The sequence below is a fragment of the Phyllostomus hastatus genome, unplaced genomic scaffold (genome assembly GCF_019186645.2).
Source record: "Phyllostomus hastatus isolate PE091 unplaced genomic scaffold, TTU_PhHast_1.1 phas_scaffold_216, whole genome shotgun sequence".
In the NCBI taxonomy this organism is placed as follows: domain Eukaryota; kingdom Metazoa; phylum Chordata; class Mammalia; order Chiroptera; family Phyllostomidae; genus Phyllostomus; species Phyllostomus hastatus.
In genome coordinates, this window is record NW_025334018.1 from 2,954,629 (window position 1) to 2,974,781 (window position 20,153).

Genomic DNA, 20,153 nt, shown 5'->3' on the forward strand with positions numbered 1-20,153 from the left:
TACAAAAATAGGACTCATATCCCCAGTGCATACTATGTGGTAGATACTCAAATAAATGTTTTTGACTAATGAATGAGTGAGTGAATTGAATCAGTTGGAATAAATATTCCCAATTACGAAGGCAGACTAATTCTCAGCACTCAAAAGCAGTATCTCTTGGCCCAGGCCAAGTAGCTCAGTTGGTTAGAGCGTCATCCAGATCTACCAAGGCTGTAGGTTTGGCCTTCAGTGAGGGCACATAGAAGAAACCACCAATATATGCATGGATAAATGTAACTATGAATCAATGCTTCTCCTTCTCTCTCCTAACTCTACAAACAAACAAACAAACAAACAATAGCACCTCTCCCTCTCCCCCTGGTGGCTATAGTCTTAGAAATTACATTCTGAAGGGAATACAGGAAGACTAGAAAAAGAACTAGACTAGCAAAACATGTCACCTACCAAATGAGACTCTCTAGGGCAGGAGCCTGGAATCTGCATTTTTAAAGAAGTGCCCCAGACGATTCTGAATCAGGTAGTCTGAGACTCACACTTTGAAAACATGCCCTGGAACATCCTATTGGAATCTGAGCTTTACTTTCATTCACAGTCATCCACCTTTCCAGAGAATCATGCTGACATCATTGTTTCTATTTAATGTGAATCCGTTTTTATTTTGCACTTGTGTGGTGCATTAACAAATTCAACATACAAGATAGCATTACATATTGTAGGTTAGCGTTACAGCATTATGCAATTTCACACAATTCATGTTAGCTTTTTTAGATATTTTTTAAAATTTGACACATTTATTTTATTCTTGAGTTTCATTTTCACAAGAGAAGACACAAGGTAAAGGAAGATAACCACATTAGAGAAGGATCATGGTGAGGGAAATGTCACTTATCATTGCCATAATAAAAACCTTCCAAGAAAAGGACTCGCATTATTCCCTCTCCTGAGCAAGCTGCCTCATCCCACAAACCAGTTCTGTCTGTTTTCATATCTAGAGCACTGTTCATAACATGTACATCTTGTCTGTGCTCCACTGAGAACTGAAAGAGGAGTAACTCATAAAGGGACTTTTGTTATTAAGAAAAACTCTTGTCTTCCCAAAGGAATCAAGATATCAGCAGAGAAGGACTGACTCTTGGAAAATCAGAAGTGACCATTCCCTAACCTATTCCTGACCATGAGTGCCTTGTGCAAACGCTAGGATGTGACTCTCTTGTCTTTCAACTGACTCTTAAAAGGAGGCATTCCTCCTTCATCCTTATCAGTTAGCTCTGGGAGGAACAAATGTGAAAGCCAAAGTCAGCTAAGAAACTTTGGGACAGCAAAGTCAAGGGCACGATGGATCAGGCCTGAGGTAGGAGGGAGGAACCCTGTACTGTCTGCCACTTGGCCTTTTTCTGAGAAAGACACCAAGGCAGATCATAGACAACAGAACTACTGGTTCCTCCCCATCACCTCACCACCCACTGCTCAGTAGACCCAAAGAATGCAAGGAATAAAGCTACAAGGAGATAGGGAAGAGAGGAGTGGGGTGAGGCTGTTTTTCCAGACTTATGTCAGGAGGAGCTACAGAGGCACACACAGTGGGGCAAAGACCAGACTATCTCCACCTGTTGCTTTGCATTGTTTCTGGGAAGGAAACAAAAGCGATTGCTCAGCAATTTCTGATCTTTAGACATTAAGGCGATGAAGAGGAATCATTTAATTTTTTTCCTAATGGGGTTTCAGAATGCTCCTGTCAGATTTACATCGAACTAGCTCAAAATGCCATTTTTAGAAAAGAAAAATTATTTTCTTCTACGTATGATACAGTATTTACATTCCATGGTGTATAGGATAGAGACTGGTGGTATGAACCCAAGTGGTGCTGAGAGAGTGAGTCAGACTGTGGGGGCTGACAGGGACAAGAACAGAGAGTGGGCTTTGTGCCTGCTCTGCCTTGTCAAGAATCCAGGTTTAAAAAAACAACAAAAGGATTGGGGAGAGGAGAGCCAATTGGTTTTACATCCACAAGAGCTAAGGGAACATCAAAGGCAACACTGAGACTCTCTCCATGGAAACTCAGCTTTTCAACTCCCTTCTCAGAAGCAAGTTAGAAAGCGATGTTCTTTCATGGAAGTGGACCTTCAATTTTAGCTAATCCCTCAGGTCTTTGCGTCAAGCTGCTGCTTATTTGAGTTCCTCTTCAGGCTGGAAAAAATACTTACTGCCTACCCAAGCATACTAATGTCAGCAAAGTCTCTGCCACCTAAGAAGTCCCAACATTAGAGACATGGCTGCACTAGGAGTAAGGAGACTTGAATTCTAATCCCAGCAGGATGCTGAATGTCTCTCACCCTCCACCGTCCACTGGCAGGAGGAGGATTAAACTCTGTGGTTCCCCTCATCTCTCCACTTCGTTGGGAGACTCGTAAGTTCCAAGAACCAAGGACTTTGTTTTGAGGGAAGAGTGTCCTGAAGGAATCCAAGTTACCTTTATGACTCAGTCACAGTGTATTTTTAAGAGCCACTACCAAAAACTTGAAGGAGAATAATTTTTGAAGGCCCTTTGCCTTACGAAGCAACTCTAACCACATCCAGGCTACTTGAGAAGACCACAACTTCTCAAGGGTCAGCATTTCTGGAAAAAGGCCAATTTAACCCGTCAAACCTCTGATGATTTCTAACCCATCGACCGACAAATGGCTGGTGCTTCCATTCGGAGATGCAAAGGGGGTGGGGGGAGGTCAGAGTCATCTCATTTCTCCTCTCCCTGTCCTAGGACCCGCAAATAGTGTTTGGAATCAGTGTGATGTGTTCATTGTACTATCCTATAGCTGAATTTGAAGTCTCCAAAGCTCTTTTTAGAGACACCATCTTGTTCTGCAAACCCAGTTCTACCTCGTAAGTCTGACATGCCCATGTGCTTCATCCTAGTCTAATCACAGACTGCCGTCTACCCTTCTGTACAGGAGTGCTGACAGCAAAAACACCCCATTTCTCAAATACTTTCTCCTGCAAACTTTGCCTAATCCGTTCTACCTTTGTTTCTTGGCTTACTACAGATTTCTGGACTTTGAACTCAGTCAAAGAGCAGAGATGTAAGAGGTAATAGGAAGAAAAGCTGTGGATGATAAAAATGAGGTTTTATAAGAGCAAAATAATCTTTTGCAGAGGTGGGGAGTGAGAGTAACTCTCTAGAGAAGCCCAACAACAAAGAGGCCAATTTTGCCCTGGCCAGGTAGCTAAGTTGGTTGGCGCGCTGTCCCATCACACCGAGGTTGCAGGTTCGATCTCCAGTCAGCGCACATACAAGCATCAACCAATATATGCATAAATAGGCAGAACAACATCTTTCTCCCTCCCCGCTTCTCTCTCTCTCTTTAAAATTGTTTTTTTTTAAAGAAAAGAGGCCAATTTCAGGTAAATCAGCAAATATAGTTCGGCACAAAACACAATTTTCATGGATTAAAATCTTTAACTTGAGAGTGGCAGTCAGGCTAATTTCTTCAGTTTGTATTAGACATGCAAGTATAAGGTTACATTGTTATATAGAAACTTGTAGAGGTCTTTCCCTCTCTATTTTTCCCATTGAAAAAAAAAGAATTTCTAGTGCCTTGCAAAAGAGAAAAATCATTATCCCTAAGAACTAATCTGCAGCTGTGGTCATGAAGGGTGTTCTTTGTGGGGTTTATTTTGTAAGAAATTTTCTTCTACAACTAAAATGAGATTTTGAGTCCACTTCTCTCTGTCACCTCTCGCCCCACCGTGTCCCTGCCCCGCCTGGCCCGGGGGCGAGAGGTGGGGAACACAGGATTAGTTAGTACTCGCTCAGGCTGTGCCACTTGGCCACAGGCTTACGGGGGCTCTCGCAGACCTCTCTCCAGTGTTCGGCACCACTGGCTGTGACACTGTGTGCCCCCAGGATCAGCCTCCCCACCACCTCATTCTTGGTGGTGCGGTCGAAGTCGATGACAAGGAACTCGATGCTGATGTCAGGCAGGAGGTCAGTGGGGATGTCGTAGATGAAAGATTCATTGAAGATTGGGTTCAAAGTGCACTTCTTCACATGGGTTTTCTTCTTGGCAATGCGCTTTCTGCCGTAGTAGACGTTCACCTTGACATAAGGATCTGGGGCCCCCAAAGAAATAAGAAAAAGGAAGACAGGCCTATGACACAGTCCTCTCCTGTATAATGGTGGTTTCATATTGGGAAGGAAGGGGCTATGCTGTCCATTTCTTTGGTGAGCACTACTATGTGGTCTTTAGTGACGGCACAGTAAATGCACCCGGACGGTATTTGAATCTGCCTGCCTGGACAAGGGGCCAAGGAAACCAAGCAGGAAGAGAACTGGAACTGCTTCCCTCAAACCAGGTTTGAAGAAACCCTATGACACCAAGAAGCATCACTGAGGGCACAGGGACTAACAATGCCTGTAGTCCTCAGGACAAGTCTCACCTGGAGCAAGGACTCAGCACCTGGCACGCACACTTCTTAGGGTACCTTGCCCAAGGCAATGACCCCATTTGCTCACCCAAAGCACCTCCCTGGCTAGGAAAATCTTTAACCTAGATATTTATCAGAAAGAGAAGTAGACAGAGAGGGGAATGCATGCACAGTGACAGGTATAAGTGCTCCTGACACGGGGGTGTATCTGGGCCACAGGCCAGGGGAAGGGGTGTCACTGAGATATCTGGGGACTAGGTTGAAGTAAATAGCTGCTACCTGAGAGACCGGTGATATCCATCTTCGGCAAGTGCCTGGCTTTGAGGACCACCACTGTCATTCTTTGTGCCACGGGCTGATACGACAGAGACACCTGGAGCTCCCCTCTGCTAATGCACTTCTGTGAAGAAAGAACAGCAGGTGAGAATCCTGAGGGAAGAGAGGCTGGGGAGGAAGCACAGGGAGGAGAAGGCTACATGGCAGGTGCTCATCCCCTGAAAAGATTCAACAAGAAGGGGAAGAAAGGAAGTGTTCTAATTATAATGCTGATACTAAATAAAATCATTTGCATCGAGTGGCAGCACAGCCTAATATTTAAGAGGGCAGGCTCTGAAGCTAGCCTGGCCTGGATTCAAATCCTGCCCTGAGACCAGTTACTGGACATCCCTGTACTTAAGTTTTGTCATCTATAAAATGGAGATAAAAATAGCACCTAACTCAGGATTATGAAAATGATTAAATAAGTTTTGTAAACGCCACAGAGTCTGCTGTATACTGTGTGCTATACAAGTGTATTTTCTCCTGTTCTCTCATTTGGTTCTTGTGATAAAAAGGTGTAGTGGGAGGTAGGAAATTTGGTTCTGAGTTTTAACTTTGCCATTTCCTTACCGCCTGACCTTGGGCAAGTCCCTGGCCTTTCTGGAGCCCGCTCCTCCACTTCGAGGGGCCGACGCCCACACCCGAGCTGCCTGCCTCAGTCACGCACCTTGGAGGGTCTTCGCCAGCCAAGCTGGCTTTCTCCCCATGCCGACATCTTTGTTTGTCCATCTTTCAAGTTTATTCTAGGCTCTACTCTGAGCTTGAAAAAAAAACCCCTCTAATCCTCCAAGAACATTTCACACACGTTTGGCTACTCACTACATGCCAGGTGCTGAGGATTCAGAGCTGACAGGACTCAGCTGCTCCCAGGGAGCTTACCATGCAGTGGAGGAGACAGAGATCTAAGCAAAGATGTACTTGTCAGGGAAATAAGAAGCCTGTCTGAGTGTTGCTGGGAGATCCAGGGAGGGCTTTGGCATCCCACATCGGGGCTGAGTTTACAAAGGGGCCATGAGACAACGGACAGAGAGGGGAGTTCACATTGGGCAGTGTGGCAGGAATGGCTGATACAAAGGCACTAGGTCCTGAAAGGGCATGCTGTGTTCAGATAATGGTGAGAGGTACCGGTGCCTGTGCCTGACGCTGGGGTGCCTGGCAGGAGAGATGGGCTAGGAGCCTGGAGAGGTGGGCGAGCTGAGGGTGAAGAGCAATGGGGGCACTCTAACCAAACATCCGAGTCACCATCAGGCAAGCGGAGGTTTATAAGTACAGGGGCAATAAAGTTATTGTGGTTCTTGTTAATATTTTATTAATAATATTTTTATTCTAGCCCTGGCAGGGTGTCTCAGTTGGCTGAAGTGTTGTCCTGTACACCAAAAAGCTGCAAGTTCAATTACTGGTCAGCACATATACCTAGGTTGCAGGTTTGATCCCTGGTCGGGGCATGTGCGGGAGGCAACTGATCGATGTTTCTCTCTTTCTCTCTCTCCCTTCCTCTCTCTCCAAAATCAATAAATATATCCTTGGGTAAGGATTAATAGCAATAATAGTAATATTTCCATAAAAGCTGGAGAATAAACTAAAGTGGAGAAAGACCAAAGTCAGAGCTCAGTTAAGGGGCTGCTGCAAGAGGCTAAGGGAGAAACGATGGGCCTGGAACCAGGGATGTAGCAGAGGGGATAGGTGTGGGGGGGAATATGTCTCAGGGAGAACTGTCAGGGTGCCGGCCAGATAGCTCAGATGGTTAGAGCATTGTCTCGATATGCCAGGTTGCAGATTCAATCAGGGCACATGTAAAGGGCAAACAACTAATATATAAATAAGTAGAACAACAAAGCTCTGTCTCTCTCGCTCTCCCCTCCTTTCTCTCTAAAGTCAATAAATTTTTTAAAAAATTGTCAGAATTTTCTAGATTTCGGTGTCTAATTGGATGTAAGTGTAGGGGAGAGGGAAGAGATGGAGGATTATTTCTTTTGTTTGAAGACTATTAAAGTTTGTAGCTTAGAGAGTGAGGCTGAGACTGATATAATGAAAAGAAAAGGAGGTAGAGTTTTGAGGAATTAGGACATAATGTTAAGTTTGGGATAAAATCATTCCCCCACTATCAAATCTTATTCCTTATATTCTACAGAGTCCCAAAGAAACGTCACCTACCTCAGGAATTCTTAGATTGAGCATAAGTGGACTATTCTCACTAACAGCCTTAGATGCCCACCAAAATGATTTATTGTGCACTTACTAAGTGCCAGGAATTTGGCCAGCAGTTAGGCCTGAAAACGATAGACAATGAGGAGTCCTATCCTCAAGAAGCTCGTGGGCAAGTGTTTATCTGCCCAGGTGTGTCTGACATAAGAAAGAACCACAGCAGTAAATGATTTAATTAGTTTATCAATGAAAAACAAGGGGGAAAACTTAATAACTTGTGTTTTGAGTATAAACCTTAAGTTATCTCAAGGAATAAAACTGTGATAATATTTCAAATGTTTTTTTTAAAGATTTTATTTATTTATTTTTAGAGAGGGAAGGGAGGGAGACAGAGAGAGAGAGAGAGAAACATCAATGTGTGGTTGCTGGGGGCCGTGGCCTGTAACCCAGGTATGTGCCCTGATTAGGAATCGAACCTGCGACACTTTGATTCACAGCCCGCGCTCAATCCACTGAGCTACGCCAGCCTGGGCAATATTTCAAATGTTTTAAAAAAATTCTTGAGACTCTATTTCATATGAGGACCATATGAAAATGTTTCTCTTGGGCATAGAATGTGGCTAACTAAAATTTAAACTTAGTCTTTAGCTTTTGAAATTGAAGTAAACAAGAAAATAGACTTTAAAACAGTTTTGGTGGCTTTTCTCTGCTAGATTGAAGTCCCACATTTTTTCCTTACCCGTAATATACATATGTTAGTTCTTGATTACATCTGTGGGAAGCACCCTCCACCAGTTTAAAATCACAGGCTGGTTTCCCTTGCCAACCAGTATACTTTCGGGCTGCTTCCTTCTGACATGAATTAGGACACAGCAGAGAAAGTAAATGCATTTTTACTATTAGCCACAACCAAATGGCATTAGGAAAAGGAATCCCCCAAGAAAAAGAAAATCAAATGCCTTCCAAAACATTCAGAACAGAAGTATCCAATACAGTGGCCACTAGCTACTCGTGGCCATTTAAATCTTAATTCATTAACATTTGGTAAAATTAACATTTTAGTTCCTCAGTCACATAAACAGTATTTCAGGTGTTCAACACTCATATGTGGCTACCATACGGAGCAGTGCAGATAGAGAACATTTCCATCATCACAGAAAGTCCTAGTGGAGTTGATGTAGAAAGAAAGAAACTTTGGATTATGTGGGCCACTGTCCTCCTCCATTTCTGTGAATAATTAAATGTTAAGTAGATTTGATATCTATTTCTGGGACATTTCCTTGAAAACTGGCATCTAAATATTAAACATGCAATCTTTTCTTTTTCCCCTCAGCTGAGGCCATTTTTTCATTTCAGTGAGAGAGGAAGGAGGAGGGGAGAGAGACATAGAGAGAAACCTCGATTGCTTGCCTTCCCATACGTGCCCTGACTGAGGATCAAACCCACCAGCCAGGCATGTGCCCTGACCAGGCATCAAATGTGCAACCCTGCGCGCCATGGGACGACACTCCAACCAACGGAGCCATACCTACCAGGGCTAAATATGCCATCTTTAAATATAATTCTAATTTTATATACAGAAGGATAGGTAGTGTAAATTCTTGAGGATATTATTTAATATCCTCAAGAATATTTTATTTAAATAACAATTTCATTTGTAAAAAATAACACTGACTAAAAATTATAATTTAGGTTTTCTGATTATTTGCTTAAAACTGTTTCCTAAATCATTCATTATAGCAAAATCTTCCTAATCTAAACCCCCATGCCCCTTGCCTAGTTCTTCAAGAAAGTTGACAATTCTAGTTACGTTTTAATACTTTTCTCCCCTAAAACCACTCCTCAGGCAACTATTCTCCATCTAGCCCCCTTCACCTTTGGCATTTTACATGGCAGAATGCCCGTCCCCATTAGGCTGCCCTTTTGTGATACCCAAGTCTGCAGCCACACCACCACCTGAATGCCATTCCATTCTGCATTAAAGAACAGCATTTCATGTCCCCCAAACCCAGACCCCTCCCCTTCTTCTTCGACCCAATCTCATTCCAAGTAGCATTGTCTAGGCAATGGCTCTTTCTCAAAGGCTCTTTGTCAAGGGCTGGGAGCTAGCTGTTTCCCAGCCCCTTGCTCAGTGAGGCAGAGACCTTGTGGGGGGCACCGGGAGCAAAGAAGCAGAAGGACAAGGGGAAGAATGGGTTTTATCCATGCCTGACAGGAGCTGGGAAGCTTTGCCCTCCCTCGGTGTAAAGAGGAGCAGGAGCATTGGTCCTAAAGACAACATCCAGAAGAGGAAACACTTAGTAAGGGAGAAGTCTGTTTCCTGGAATTAGCAGAGCCCCTTCCAGACTGATTTTCTAGCCACGGAGTCTTTGCATTAAGTGGATACACATATCCTCAATAAACCTTTACTGGGGTTAGAAATCCTAAGGGCAACCTCCACATAGTTCCCAACTATGTTCACCATCATGGGAAAACAAAAGAAACAAAAACCTTAATGTTCAACTACATTCCTCATCCCAACCTCCCCAATACACGCACATAGCAACCTTCTCTCATTCCTGGAAAACCAGCATTCCTTTTTCCTTCTCTTTTCAGTCCCTTTGGCTACAATGGATGACCTATAAGGTCCCTTATAAATCTGTGATTTTGAGAATCGTTTTGTTCCCATTCCCTTGACCATCGTCCCAGGTCATCAACACCAGATCTGACTCTTGACAGTGACAAGACTGGAAATGGTTTGGAAAACAATGGCCTGAAGAAATTAGCAGTTTAATGACTCTCTGGATCTGCCTGTGAATTACTTCTTTCCCACGGTCTGATTTTTATTCCCCAGCCCTCTCTGCATTGACTCCCGTCTCCTTGTGGGAAATTTATTATGGGAATGTACATTTACTTTAATTTCTATGTGAATAAAATACTAAGCTGCCACTAAAAAAAAGAAATCTAGTCCCAAAGTCCAATATCCAGATTTTATACTGTGTTTATACTATGATCTTCTTTCACTAATAATCAAGGGTTAATTTTTCATGCTCATTATATCTTTTGTATCTCGATAAGAGCTGAGAGTGCTCTCACAGAGTGATCCCAGCAGCCTTCATGATCTGGCCGAGAGGGAGACTGAGGGCCAGAGATAGTAACTACTTGTCCAGAGTAAGGTAGTGCAATGGATAGAGTAAAAAATGATGCCCAGTCCTGGGCTTCTTCAACTGGACTGCACTGCAGAGTGGGAAGGACAAGAGATGAATTTTCTGCTCAAGGTCAGGGGATGCAGTTGGGAGAGAGGAGTTGTGCAGAGAAATGCAATTCTCATCATCTCTACCCAGGAATCTGAAGGAAGATAATTTGGCCCCATATTATAAGGGGCTGCCTTACACAGAGGGAAAAAAACTCTTGATTCCACTCTTTACAGACAGCGTGGAATCATCCAGGGCAGCTCTCACTGATGAGCTATGGGGAGATCCAGAAAGGGCAGACTCTTGGCTACAGTAGGGAGGATTTAGGGTAGACATTTGGATGCTGAAGTGCTAGGGAATCACCAGGATGATGACAGACATGGCCCAGGATGGGACACAGCCCTGCCCACAGGCACTGGTTGGGGAAAACATATTTAGGAAGCCAGGGAGGCTGGAAGGCTCTGGGTGTCCTGTCTGGGGCCTCTCCCAGGGGATGTGTTACTCAAGATCCCAGCCCTGGCTTATCCCTCCTGAGGGAAGTTAATAAAATAGAAAAAAAATTGGCACACGGCAAGAGCCCCTAGGGATCAAACCCTGGCAGTTCAGCAAATGCTTCCCCCCTGCCCAGTGTCCTGGATGCGAGGCTAATTTGTTCCCAGCCCAATTCGGTTCCTTTCCTTGCCGGTCTCTTCCCAGCTGCAGCTTGGTGCAGAACCATCCCCCACTCTCACTCAGCCTTGGGTAGAAAGTGCATTAGCTGCCTGGAGGAGTCAGGCTAGTTGGTGGCTACAGGGAAGGTTGAGTTGGAAAGGATCGTTCCTGGGAGAAGAGCTGGATGGAGACAAGCAGTGGAGCACTGCAGGTGCTCTACAGGGGAGTCAGGAAATGGGGAGGGGTGGCTGAACCTTGTGAAAGAGATAGAAGGAGAGAGATGGAATACAGAGGGGGATTCAATAGGACAGGAGCCACCATACCCTCTGACTCCAGCCTCCGAGGCCATGAAAATCCCTGCTACGTTGGCCTCTAGGATATCTCATTAGATCCTAGCATTGGACCAATGTTTATGTCATGACCAAAGGCCTCCGATAATCTTCAAAGTTTTTGAACTTCCCTGGCCCCTGTGAAGTAAACTGAGTGTGCCACATGGCAGCAGAAGTTCTTTGGGCAATTGTGTGACAGGGATGGCTGCAGTGGGACAGGTGTCTGTTACATAGCAGAGAAGATAAGAACCCACCTCTGGGGGAACTGCTCCCTCCCGCCTCCCCACAACGTGGAGCAGTGCCCCTCCTCAGTGGACAAACCTTGTCCCCAGAGACTCGCTGCACACGCAGCCCCTGTTGGCCTGGAAGCCTCTTTTGTCCAATCCTGAGCCTCCTGCCTCCCCACTAAGTCTAGTGTGGGCTTGCATCCAGAGATAAGTATGGCACCTATAGCCAGTGCTCTTTCTGGGGGATGTGTAGTTGCTTTTAAGTGACCCTGATACCTTTCTGAATCTTCTACCTGCTTTTCCACTGATGCAGGTCTCCCTTTACTTGGTCAAAACAAAATAAAAACATCTCCAAACCACATATATCTCCCAGGGACCAAACTTTATTAATAATAATAGTTGTGCCCTGGCTGGTATAGCCCAGTGGATTGAATGCCTGCCTGTAAACCAAAGGGTTGCAGGTTTAATTCCCAGTCAGGCACATGCCTGGGTTGCAGGCCAGGTCCCCCATAGGGGGCGTATGAATGGCAACCAGACAGTGATGTTTCTCTCCCTCTCTTTCTCCCTCCCTTCACCTCTGTCTAAAAATAAATAAAATCTTAACAAATAATAGTTGTTGTAATTTACTGAAGGTATATTAGGTGCTAGGGATGATATAAATTCATCACCTTAATTCCTATAAGAAACTGAGCTAAGCAGCTTGCCCAAGGTCAGTTGGCTGATGGCATTTGGATTAAAATTCAGGTCTGACTTCAAAGTCTTTGCTATTAACCACTTCTATTTTATTTTGCAAAAGGAATGAAACTCTGAGTTTAAAATGTCAACAATTTTTTTCAAAGCACCTACCACACTCACTATGTGGCCATTGCCAAGATTATCTGTCTTTCCTTCACTAAGGTAAAAGCTCCTCCAGGGCAATGATACGCCAGAGTATTAGCTCATTGGAGCCTCCTAACTCGGTAAGGAAGGCAATGGTAGCAGCTCCATTTACATCTGGGGAAAAGGAAGCTTGGAGGGTTACTCACCTGTGTCACACAGCAGGAAACAGGTGGGCTGGAACATGAAGCCAGGCATCCAACTCCAGAACCCGAGTGCTAAACCTTAGAACTACACTGCCTCCCTGACTGAGGAAGAGATGAGTGAGCTGATGGAGGACAGGGTTCACATTTCTTGCACCCCTGAAGTTATAACTCAAGAGCCAATGCTGGCCCAGTGGGAGACACATTCCCCTTCTAATGCAAACAGGGAGGAGGAATGGGGAGAGAGGTATCTGTGGGAAAAGTTTGGGCCTGGCCAAGGGGCTCAAAGGTGAAGCAATTCATTAAATTGCATTTATAAAATGGTTAATAAAAGATACATATGTCCGATACTATTTACACCCCTAGGTTTGGGTTGGAAAAGGAAAGCTGAGGGCAAGGCTACTGAACTACTTTTATAGTTTTTCAGCTGTGAGAAGTTAGTTCGCAAAAGGAACATCACACATTATCTTAGAGAAAAAAATAGCCCCAATATCCAAGTGAACTGGAGGCACTATCAGGATGCCAACACTAAGTGAGATTTCAGAAGCTACCTGTCCCTCTCTTCCCCGGAAGATGCTTCTTAGAGGAGACCTGCCAGGCCCTCCATCTTACTTTGACCACTGCTTATTCTTGATAGCTGAGAGTTTCCTCCCCACAGTCCCACTTTGCCACCCATTTCATCCCTTTCCCCTTCCATTTGTTCCCTAATATCTTGTCTCCCCAACACACACTTCCTCCTCACCTGGATGTTCCTTTTGATGATGTCTCTAGTCAGCTGTACCTTGCCTGTGCTGGGGTCCACCCCAGCCAGTGGCACCATGACCTCCCCAATGACGTCGTCCCGAGAGAAGCGGTCAAAGCTGAGAACGAGGAAGTGCAGCACCAGGTCCTGGAGCTGGCTGTATGGGATGCCGTAGAAGGTGAAGGTCTCGTCGAACACCGGGTCCAGGGTCTTCCGGAGCACTCTGGTCTTTACTCGGTGCCGCTTGTCGGGAAGGATGGTCATTTTGATGTAGGGGTCAGAGCCCTGGGTCTGGTCATCCATCACGGGCAGCCCGTGGGCCTCCTGGATTGTCACTACCAGGGCTTTTTTGGGGAAGTTATAGTCCACTGAGAAGGTGAGGGATCCCAGCATGACGTCCTCCTCTGGAGACGATGGGGAAGTGGTTTTGCTCTCCCCGGGGGTTAGGCTTGCAACAGGGCTCCTCAGTTCTTCCCCGTAGTCCACTTTGATGGGTAATTGGTCTATACAAGAGCCAGAGCTAGTTCCCCGGGGACCCTTGTCTCGGCCCAGCAGGCCAGCCTCTGCCGCGTCCACCAGGAGGTTCCCGCGCCCACCTTCCCTCCCAGGGCCATCTTTGTCTCTTCGCACTTTGATGATTTTCTTCTTGTTGCTGAGGGTCTCTGGGTATATGCTGATGCCTTTGAGCATATGAATAAACTTGTATGGTGGGTTCTTGTGCTTCTTTTCTGCCTGCTGGTGGCAGCATGTCCAGACAAAGACGGTCACCGAGACACACACCACCAGTACAGAGGCCCCGATAAGGCCTGCCACAACTGGTGACACATCTGAAGGTGGAGACCAGAGATGCGTCAAGGCAGGTGGATCTCAACCCCTGTCCAGAGCTCTCCTGTTGCCTCTGCTGCAGCTGAGCTGACCTGCACCTTGCCTCCAAATCAAAACTTGCTCACCTGGCCTTACGGACTTCTCCCCTCCCTTAGAAAGGCCCTCATCCATCCTCTCAGCCACCCCACGGCTCTTGCTTTTCACCAAACCTGGATGAAATATTTACCGTCTCCAGAAAGTCTTCCCTGAAGTGCCCCACCTGATTCCTTGTTCTTTTCTTGGCCTTCCCTCAGCACTTATTAACCTTGTTTGCTCATAATGATTTGTATTTCACAGGAAGCTGCCCCATAAGTGTTATAAGGTTACCTTTTCACGTGGGAACCCATTTACCTCAACTGTTACACAGGGCGCAGAGTGTGTCTGGTGTCGGGAGGACACTCCACAGCCCCTAGTGCAGTGTTTGCCAACTCTGGGCCTGAGTGCACTGGCTGGCAGGTGGGGTGTAGGGTGTGGGGCTGGCTTTGGATGGTTTTAGTAGGGTGCGTAAGGGTACAAAGGTGGGTGGGTGGTAAAAAGAACTGTAGGCCTAAGGGCTTTTAAAACATGTTCCGAATTTTGGCTCCAGGTATTTAAATTAAAAGAATTTTAAATAGAAAAATAGTGACTATGGGGGAAGGGGGATGTAAAAAAATACAATAAAGATTAAATAAAATACAAAGAAAAAACACTTTCACGTATCAAAAGAAAAAAAGAAAAAATAGAGACTGTGGAAAATGTCAGATCTTTGCTCAAATGTCACCTTCTTAGTAAGACCATCCCCGACCTGCTTGATTTTCTTCTAGGTGTCCTTTCTTCCTCTCCTACACACACATACGCACAAGAATATATAGAGATACATACACTTAATTTTACTGTTTATTATCTTCACTAGAATATAAATTTCATGCGGACAGGGATTTTTGTCTGTTTTGTTCATTTCTATACCCCCAGCACTAGAAATACATAACAGGTACTTAATATATGTATATATATATATATATATATTTGTTGAATAAACAAATAATTAAAGAGAAACATTTTTTTCTTCCCTTCTTCTAGTCTCATCTGTCTTTCCCCCATACCAGCTGGGTCCCTGACTTAGATCATTAGGTTTGGGGTTATTTTCCCCTTGAAGTTCACTGAAGCCAGTTGGTCTAGATACAGCCACTACCTTTCCACATGAGTTTTTGTTGTTGTTTTTTGTTTTGGGACTTGCTTAATTTTTTTCCAATTACAGTTTACATTAACATTACTTTGTATTAGTTTCAGGTGTACAGCATGGTGGCCAGACAATCATGTACTTTACAAAGTGTTCCCTCTGATGGTTCCAGGACCTGCCTGCACCACAGATGTTACAATGTAATTCACTGTCTTCCCTATGCTGTGCTTTATATCCCCTGACTATTTTGTAAGTACCTCAACATTATTTTTAAGGGAAGATTTGGGCAGGGAGAAGTAAAGAAATAAATGTGACTCCAGAATATTCCAGATTCTTCCTGGAACATCCTTTCAACAGGTATCTGCCTGGCTTTCTGTCTCTCACTGCAGGTCTCTGTTCAAACCTCACTTTAGCAGAGAAGCATTTCCTAACTGTCCCAAAGTGAGATAATATCCCTATCACCCTGCTTTATTTTTTTTTCAGAGTACTTATTACCCCCAATATACCTTACTTGTCTGTTTTCCCTTACTTGATAAGATTAATAAGAATAGTGAATGTTGCCCTGGCTGGTGTAGCTCAGTGGATTGAGCAGGGGCTTGCAAACCAAAGGGTCACTGGTTTGGTTCCCAGTCAGGGTGCATGCTTGGGTTTCGGGCTAGGTCCCCAGTGGAGGCCACTCAAGAGGCACCCACACATGGATGTTTCTCTCCCTCTCTCTCTCCTTCCCGTCTCCTCTCTCTAAAAATAAATAAATAAAATCTTGGGGGAAAAAAGAATAGTGAATGTCTGTTTTTTCACTGCCATATCCCCAGGCCCTAGAATCACGTGGCACATAGTAAGTGTTCAGTGAGTGAATGAGTTTGTAAATTCAAACAGCCTCCACAGACTGGAAAAAGAGTATACAGTCTATATGATTACATACACCAGGGAAAATGTAAAATTTAAAACATATCATTGAGCAACGTCAGACCAACCTTACTTGACAAGTGTGAACAAAAATAACTTGGTAGTTTGACTGTCCACAAGCTTGGAGTATAACTAGGCTAATGTCAACTTATACTATGAATATGATGTCTGGATCACGGGAGGGTACTCTAATTTCATCTGTATTGGTCACAGTACATATGGAGTGTTCTGTCTAGTACTGACAGGAATAAAAACTGTTATTTTTTGGTGTACATTAATAATGTCCATGCCAGGCATTGTACTACAGCTTTTCTCTCTGAGTCAAAGAACTCCCTGAATAGATACTGTTAGTAACCCCACTTCACAGTTGGGGAACCTGGAGGCCCCAATCTGCCCCAGGCCAAGTAGCAGCAAATGGCAATGATGAGGTTTAAACCCTGGTGTGCCTGGTACCAAAGTGATTCTACATTATGGGTAATGTAAAAGGATAGTAAAAGGTCTGGAAACAATATCAAATGAAAAAAAATGAAAGGAACTGAGGGGGTGAGAGGTCTGGGAATAATAACTTTCTTCAATTAGTTAAGGCATTGTGATGGAAGAAGGTATGATTTGATTTTACTTTGGAGGGCAGGTCTAGTACCAGTGCATACAGCCTATAAGAAGACAGATTTAACTTAATGGAAAGAGTCAAATTATTATTAGAACTGCCTCCCAGATCGTTTCATATGGCAGTGAATCTACAATGGAAAACTTTCAGAGGTTGTATCGCCATTGGTCAGTCATATTCTAAAAGGCATTTCTTCCTTGGGGATTAGACTAAATATCTCTTAAGTTTTTCCTGCTTCAAACATTCCATGATTCTATGAAAGCTGAAAACAAGAAAGAAAAGAAGGGGTTACTTTTCAAAGAAAAGTCACTAACAAAATAAATCAAGGTGACCGTGTCCATACTGAATAATAATAGTTCATTCTCAGAGCATTGGGTGAAATGAGTTATTACGGAGAGTTTTCACAAAATGGGGGTAGCTTTGGTGCTGAGCTCCTTAAGAGCAAGCAGAAAAAACAACCTATTCATCTTTGAATCCCCAGTCTCTTGCATCAGTAAGAGACTCAGTACATGCTCAGTAAATATTTATTTAAACAATTGATTGGTTTCAACTGTCAATGCAAATGGGCACAAGCTAAAACGCTGGCTCTCTATTCACCAGTTAAGGACTTCACTGAAAATCGCCTGCTACTGGTTAGTGAAACTGAACTTTGATGGTCTCTGTGAGGAGAGGAAAGCAAGAAACTACCAAGACAAGTATTGTTTTGAGAATGATTTGAAAGAGAGATCTAAAGGCCCATGTTGGGAGACATTGGAGTGATCCTCTTGGCTGTACCATAAATTTACTCTGTGAACCAGACAGAACTCGATGCTCTTTACCATGCCTCCACTTCCGCTGTTAGAAAATGGAGATGGTGTGGGTAAAAGAGAAGATGAAGGAATCTTACCTTTCAGGAGGACAGAGAAGGAAGAGAAACAGATGAATCCATGTATAAATCACCTAGGTACTTTCCTCCACCTTGCTTTCCACTTTTGCCTTACTTTCTTCTTCATTTAAACATTTGTTAATTTCTGCCTCTCTTTCCCACACTCAAGACAGTGAACTAAAAACATCAGGGGTGTTGAAATTCAGAACCCCCTCTCTCTCTTTAGTCAAAAGGTTGGTGGGAAAAGGAAGTTGGAACTACTATCTAAAATGAGTGTTGTGAAGTAGTTGTAAATTGCAGTGATACTGGCTGCTTGTTCCTTTTGTCCTTCAAGGTCATGGACAATTGAGTGTAGGTTTGGTGTATCTCCCCAAGAGCTACAGTGGCGTTTGAAATGAAGTACTCTATGAGACATGAAAAAGTCAGAAGCAACGGCTCCCTATGAAGGAAACCCTCTGTAAGGGTTGAAAGACCCGAGAGACACCCTTGGGCTATGCTCAACGCAGTCAGTCCCTGATTAGACCTGCTTGTTGACTTCCTTTACTAAGATAGCCTTTCCCTGTCAAACAGACCAGTGTGACAAAAACGAGAATCTACTTTGGCATCAATTGGACATTGGCACAACCCTCACTAGTTTGTGTGACTTTTCTTTATTTTATCTTCCTAAGCCTCAGTTTCCTCACCTGGAAAATATATATAATGCCTACACCAGAGTGTATGTGTAAGGATTAAATAAAATGTGGTATGTAAAAGGCTGATAAAATTTCTTTTAGCTTTTCTGCTAATACTCTCTCTAAAGGAAATCACTGCATTATACTTTACAACATCTCACTTTGCAAGGAATCGGAAGCTGCAATTAGAAAAAAAGAATATGTTGAAAAGAAGGCATAGAAGGAAAAAGAAAGAGCAGAAAGAAAAGCAGAGGGTGCTCATCCAATCATGAAAGGGACCTCTATTTTGGAAATGTAGGACTCAAAGAATAGTGATACAGAAGGTGAAGTGGAAGAAAGAAATACCATCAAGATTTAGCCTTGGGCATCAGTGTGAACAAGGAGTTAATGGGTATGATCTGTTGCCTGGATACTTTCCCTGCCTTGTGTCTGTTCCTGGTATTGAGAGACGGATGGAGCACATTATGTTCTGCTCACTTCCATAAACCTCTTACTGGGGAGTGAGAAACACCATTTCCTAGTTGGATCGTGGCACCACCCTAAAGACTGGATACTCAAACCTGGAGTGTCTGCGGGTTGGGATCTCTTCAGGGATATGAAGGAACCACAGGCTGACAGCGACTCTCACTGCTTCTACTATCCAAACTGGAGTAGAACTGAGGGAGAAGTAAGTCAATTCTTTTTTAGTATTGCACCAGCAAAGCGTAGCACAGGTAGTTACCCTACCCTATTTTGGAGGCATCCCCTAAGAGGAAAACACTTGCTTCTCGGTCCTCCCTATTTTCCACTCTACTCTTTGCTCCAAGGAATGTAACTGATCTCGGAGCCCATAGGGCTGGGTCAGGGACCAGCCTCACCGAGATGACGTAATGCTTTCTCTGGTACACAAAGCGGCCTCCCCCAGGCTTGGCCTCTCTTGCCCCTCCCCCTCCGGCCTGGATCGGGCCCCCGCTAGCTCCAGCACTAGCGCGGGTGAACTCCCCCTTTTTGAAAAGCCGTCCCAGGGAACAGGGAACAAAGGCCTAGAAGGGAGCGCCTAGGCGCTGCCAGGAGGCCCAGAAATAGACATAACGTCATCCTCCAGCCCAGCAGCACCAAGCGCCATTTGGTAGCATCGGACAGACCCCACCATTACGATGCAGAATAGAACTTGGAGGGCTCACGTTTCCTCCCAGCTCCAGCATACAGCTGACCGGCTTAAGGAGTGGCTTCCTTTTTGCTCCCCACCCCCGCACCTCTCTCCCTAGAGGCCGCTGCCTCCCCTGGCTGCCAGCCACCCACCCTACATTCTCCAAGCTGCCATCTTGATGCCTCATCCCCCTGGCCACCTCCCTCCCCCGCAGTACTGAGGAGTAGGAGGGGGAGGAAGGGGCACCGCCCTGCGTGCCCCAAGGGGGAGGGCTCGGCCTACTCCACCTCTCCTCCCCCAGAAGGAGGGGTTCCTTCCTCCGCAAGCTCGCTGTTTCTCATCTCCTGTAGTGCTGACGGTGCACCATACAAGGTTTTAGCATCCTGCACCTTCCAGCCTCCGTGTGGCTCTAGCCTTCCCAGCTTCTGCAGCTCATAGCTCAAATTCAGGCGCCGTCCACTGCCCAATACCCACCACCACAGGCCCTATTCTAGCGAGGCTGGCACTTGAAAACCCTGGTCTGGGCTTCATTCCCCGTCCAGCCGCTGGACTCCCTGGCTTTGCCGCGCTTTCGACTACCCCAGGCTTAGTTTTCCCAACTTGTACTTACCAAAGCTAGGTCGGATATTGGTGATCTCGGCCATGTCGTAATCAGAGGCTATTGCTATAAATGTTTTTGCAATGGTCAGACAACTCTGGGAATCCTGGATCAGAACTGAGCCCACTGCTGCTGTATAGCGCTAGGTCTGGGGTAGGGGAAGGTATCTGGTGGACGCCTCCTGCGACGGTATGGTCCCTGGTTGCCAGCTGCAATCTCCTCTTAAGATGCTCCAGGGATGCTCTGAGCTGAGGATGCAGGTGCAGCCAGACTGGTCCTGATGTGAAGTAGACCCCGCCTTCTTCCGAACGGCCCTCGGCAGAAGACT

The 20,153-nt window shown here is 45.0% G+C and overlaps 1 protein-coding gene across 2 annotated transcripts; it reads right to left on the minus strand.

Annotated features, from left to right (window-relative positions):
- Window positions 1-640: 640 nt before the first annotated feature.
- Window positions 641-20,117, minus strand: SYT11 (synaptotagmin 11). 2 transcript variants are annotated; one of them, XM_045817153.1, is made up of 4 exons: window positions 19,838-20,117; window positions 13,027-13,853; window positions 4,702-4,822; window positions 641-4,107 (listed from the first exon to the last, which is right to left on the minus strand). In XM_045817153.1, the coding sequence occupies exons 1-4, from the start codon at window positions 19,869-19,871 to the stop codon at window positions 3,797-3,799; spliced, it is 1,293 nt and encodes a 430-aa protein (XP_045673109.1). In that variant the 5' UTR covers window positions 19,872-20,117; the 3' UTR covers window positions 641-3,796. The 2 variants fall into 2 exon arrangements, with proteins under 2 accessions (XP_045673109.1, XP_045673107.1); XM_045817151.1 differs by having other exon boundaries at window positions 4,699-4,822.
- Between the last annotated feature and the right edge of the window lie 36 nt (window positions 20,118-20,153).

Excerpts from the sequence above, each read along its gene's own strand:
- SYT11 (XM_045817151.1), bottom strand. The coding sequence starts at position 19,871 with ATGGCCGAGATCACCAATATCCGACCTAGCTTTG. Across the intron at positions 4,823-13,026 it reads TCATCAAAAGGAACATCCAG|AAGTGCATTAGCAGAGGGGA; the intron begins GTGAGGAGGAAG and ends CTTTCTTCACAG. Across the intron at positions 4,108-4,698 it reads TATCACCGGTCTCTCAGGTA|ATCCTTATGTCAAGGTGAAC; the intron begins GCAGCTATTTAC and ends TGGGGGCCCCAG.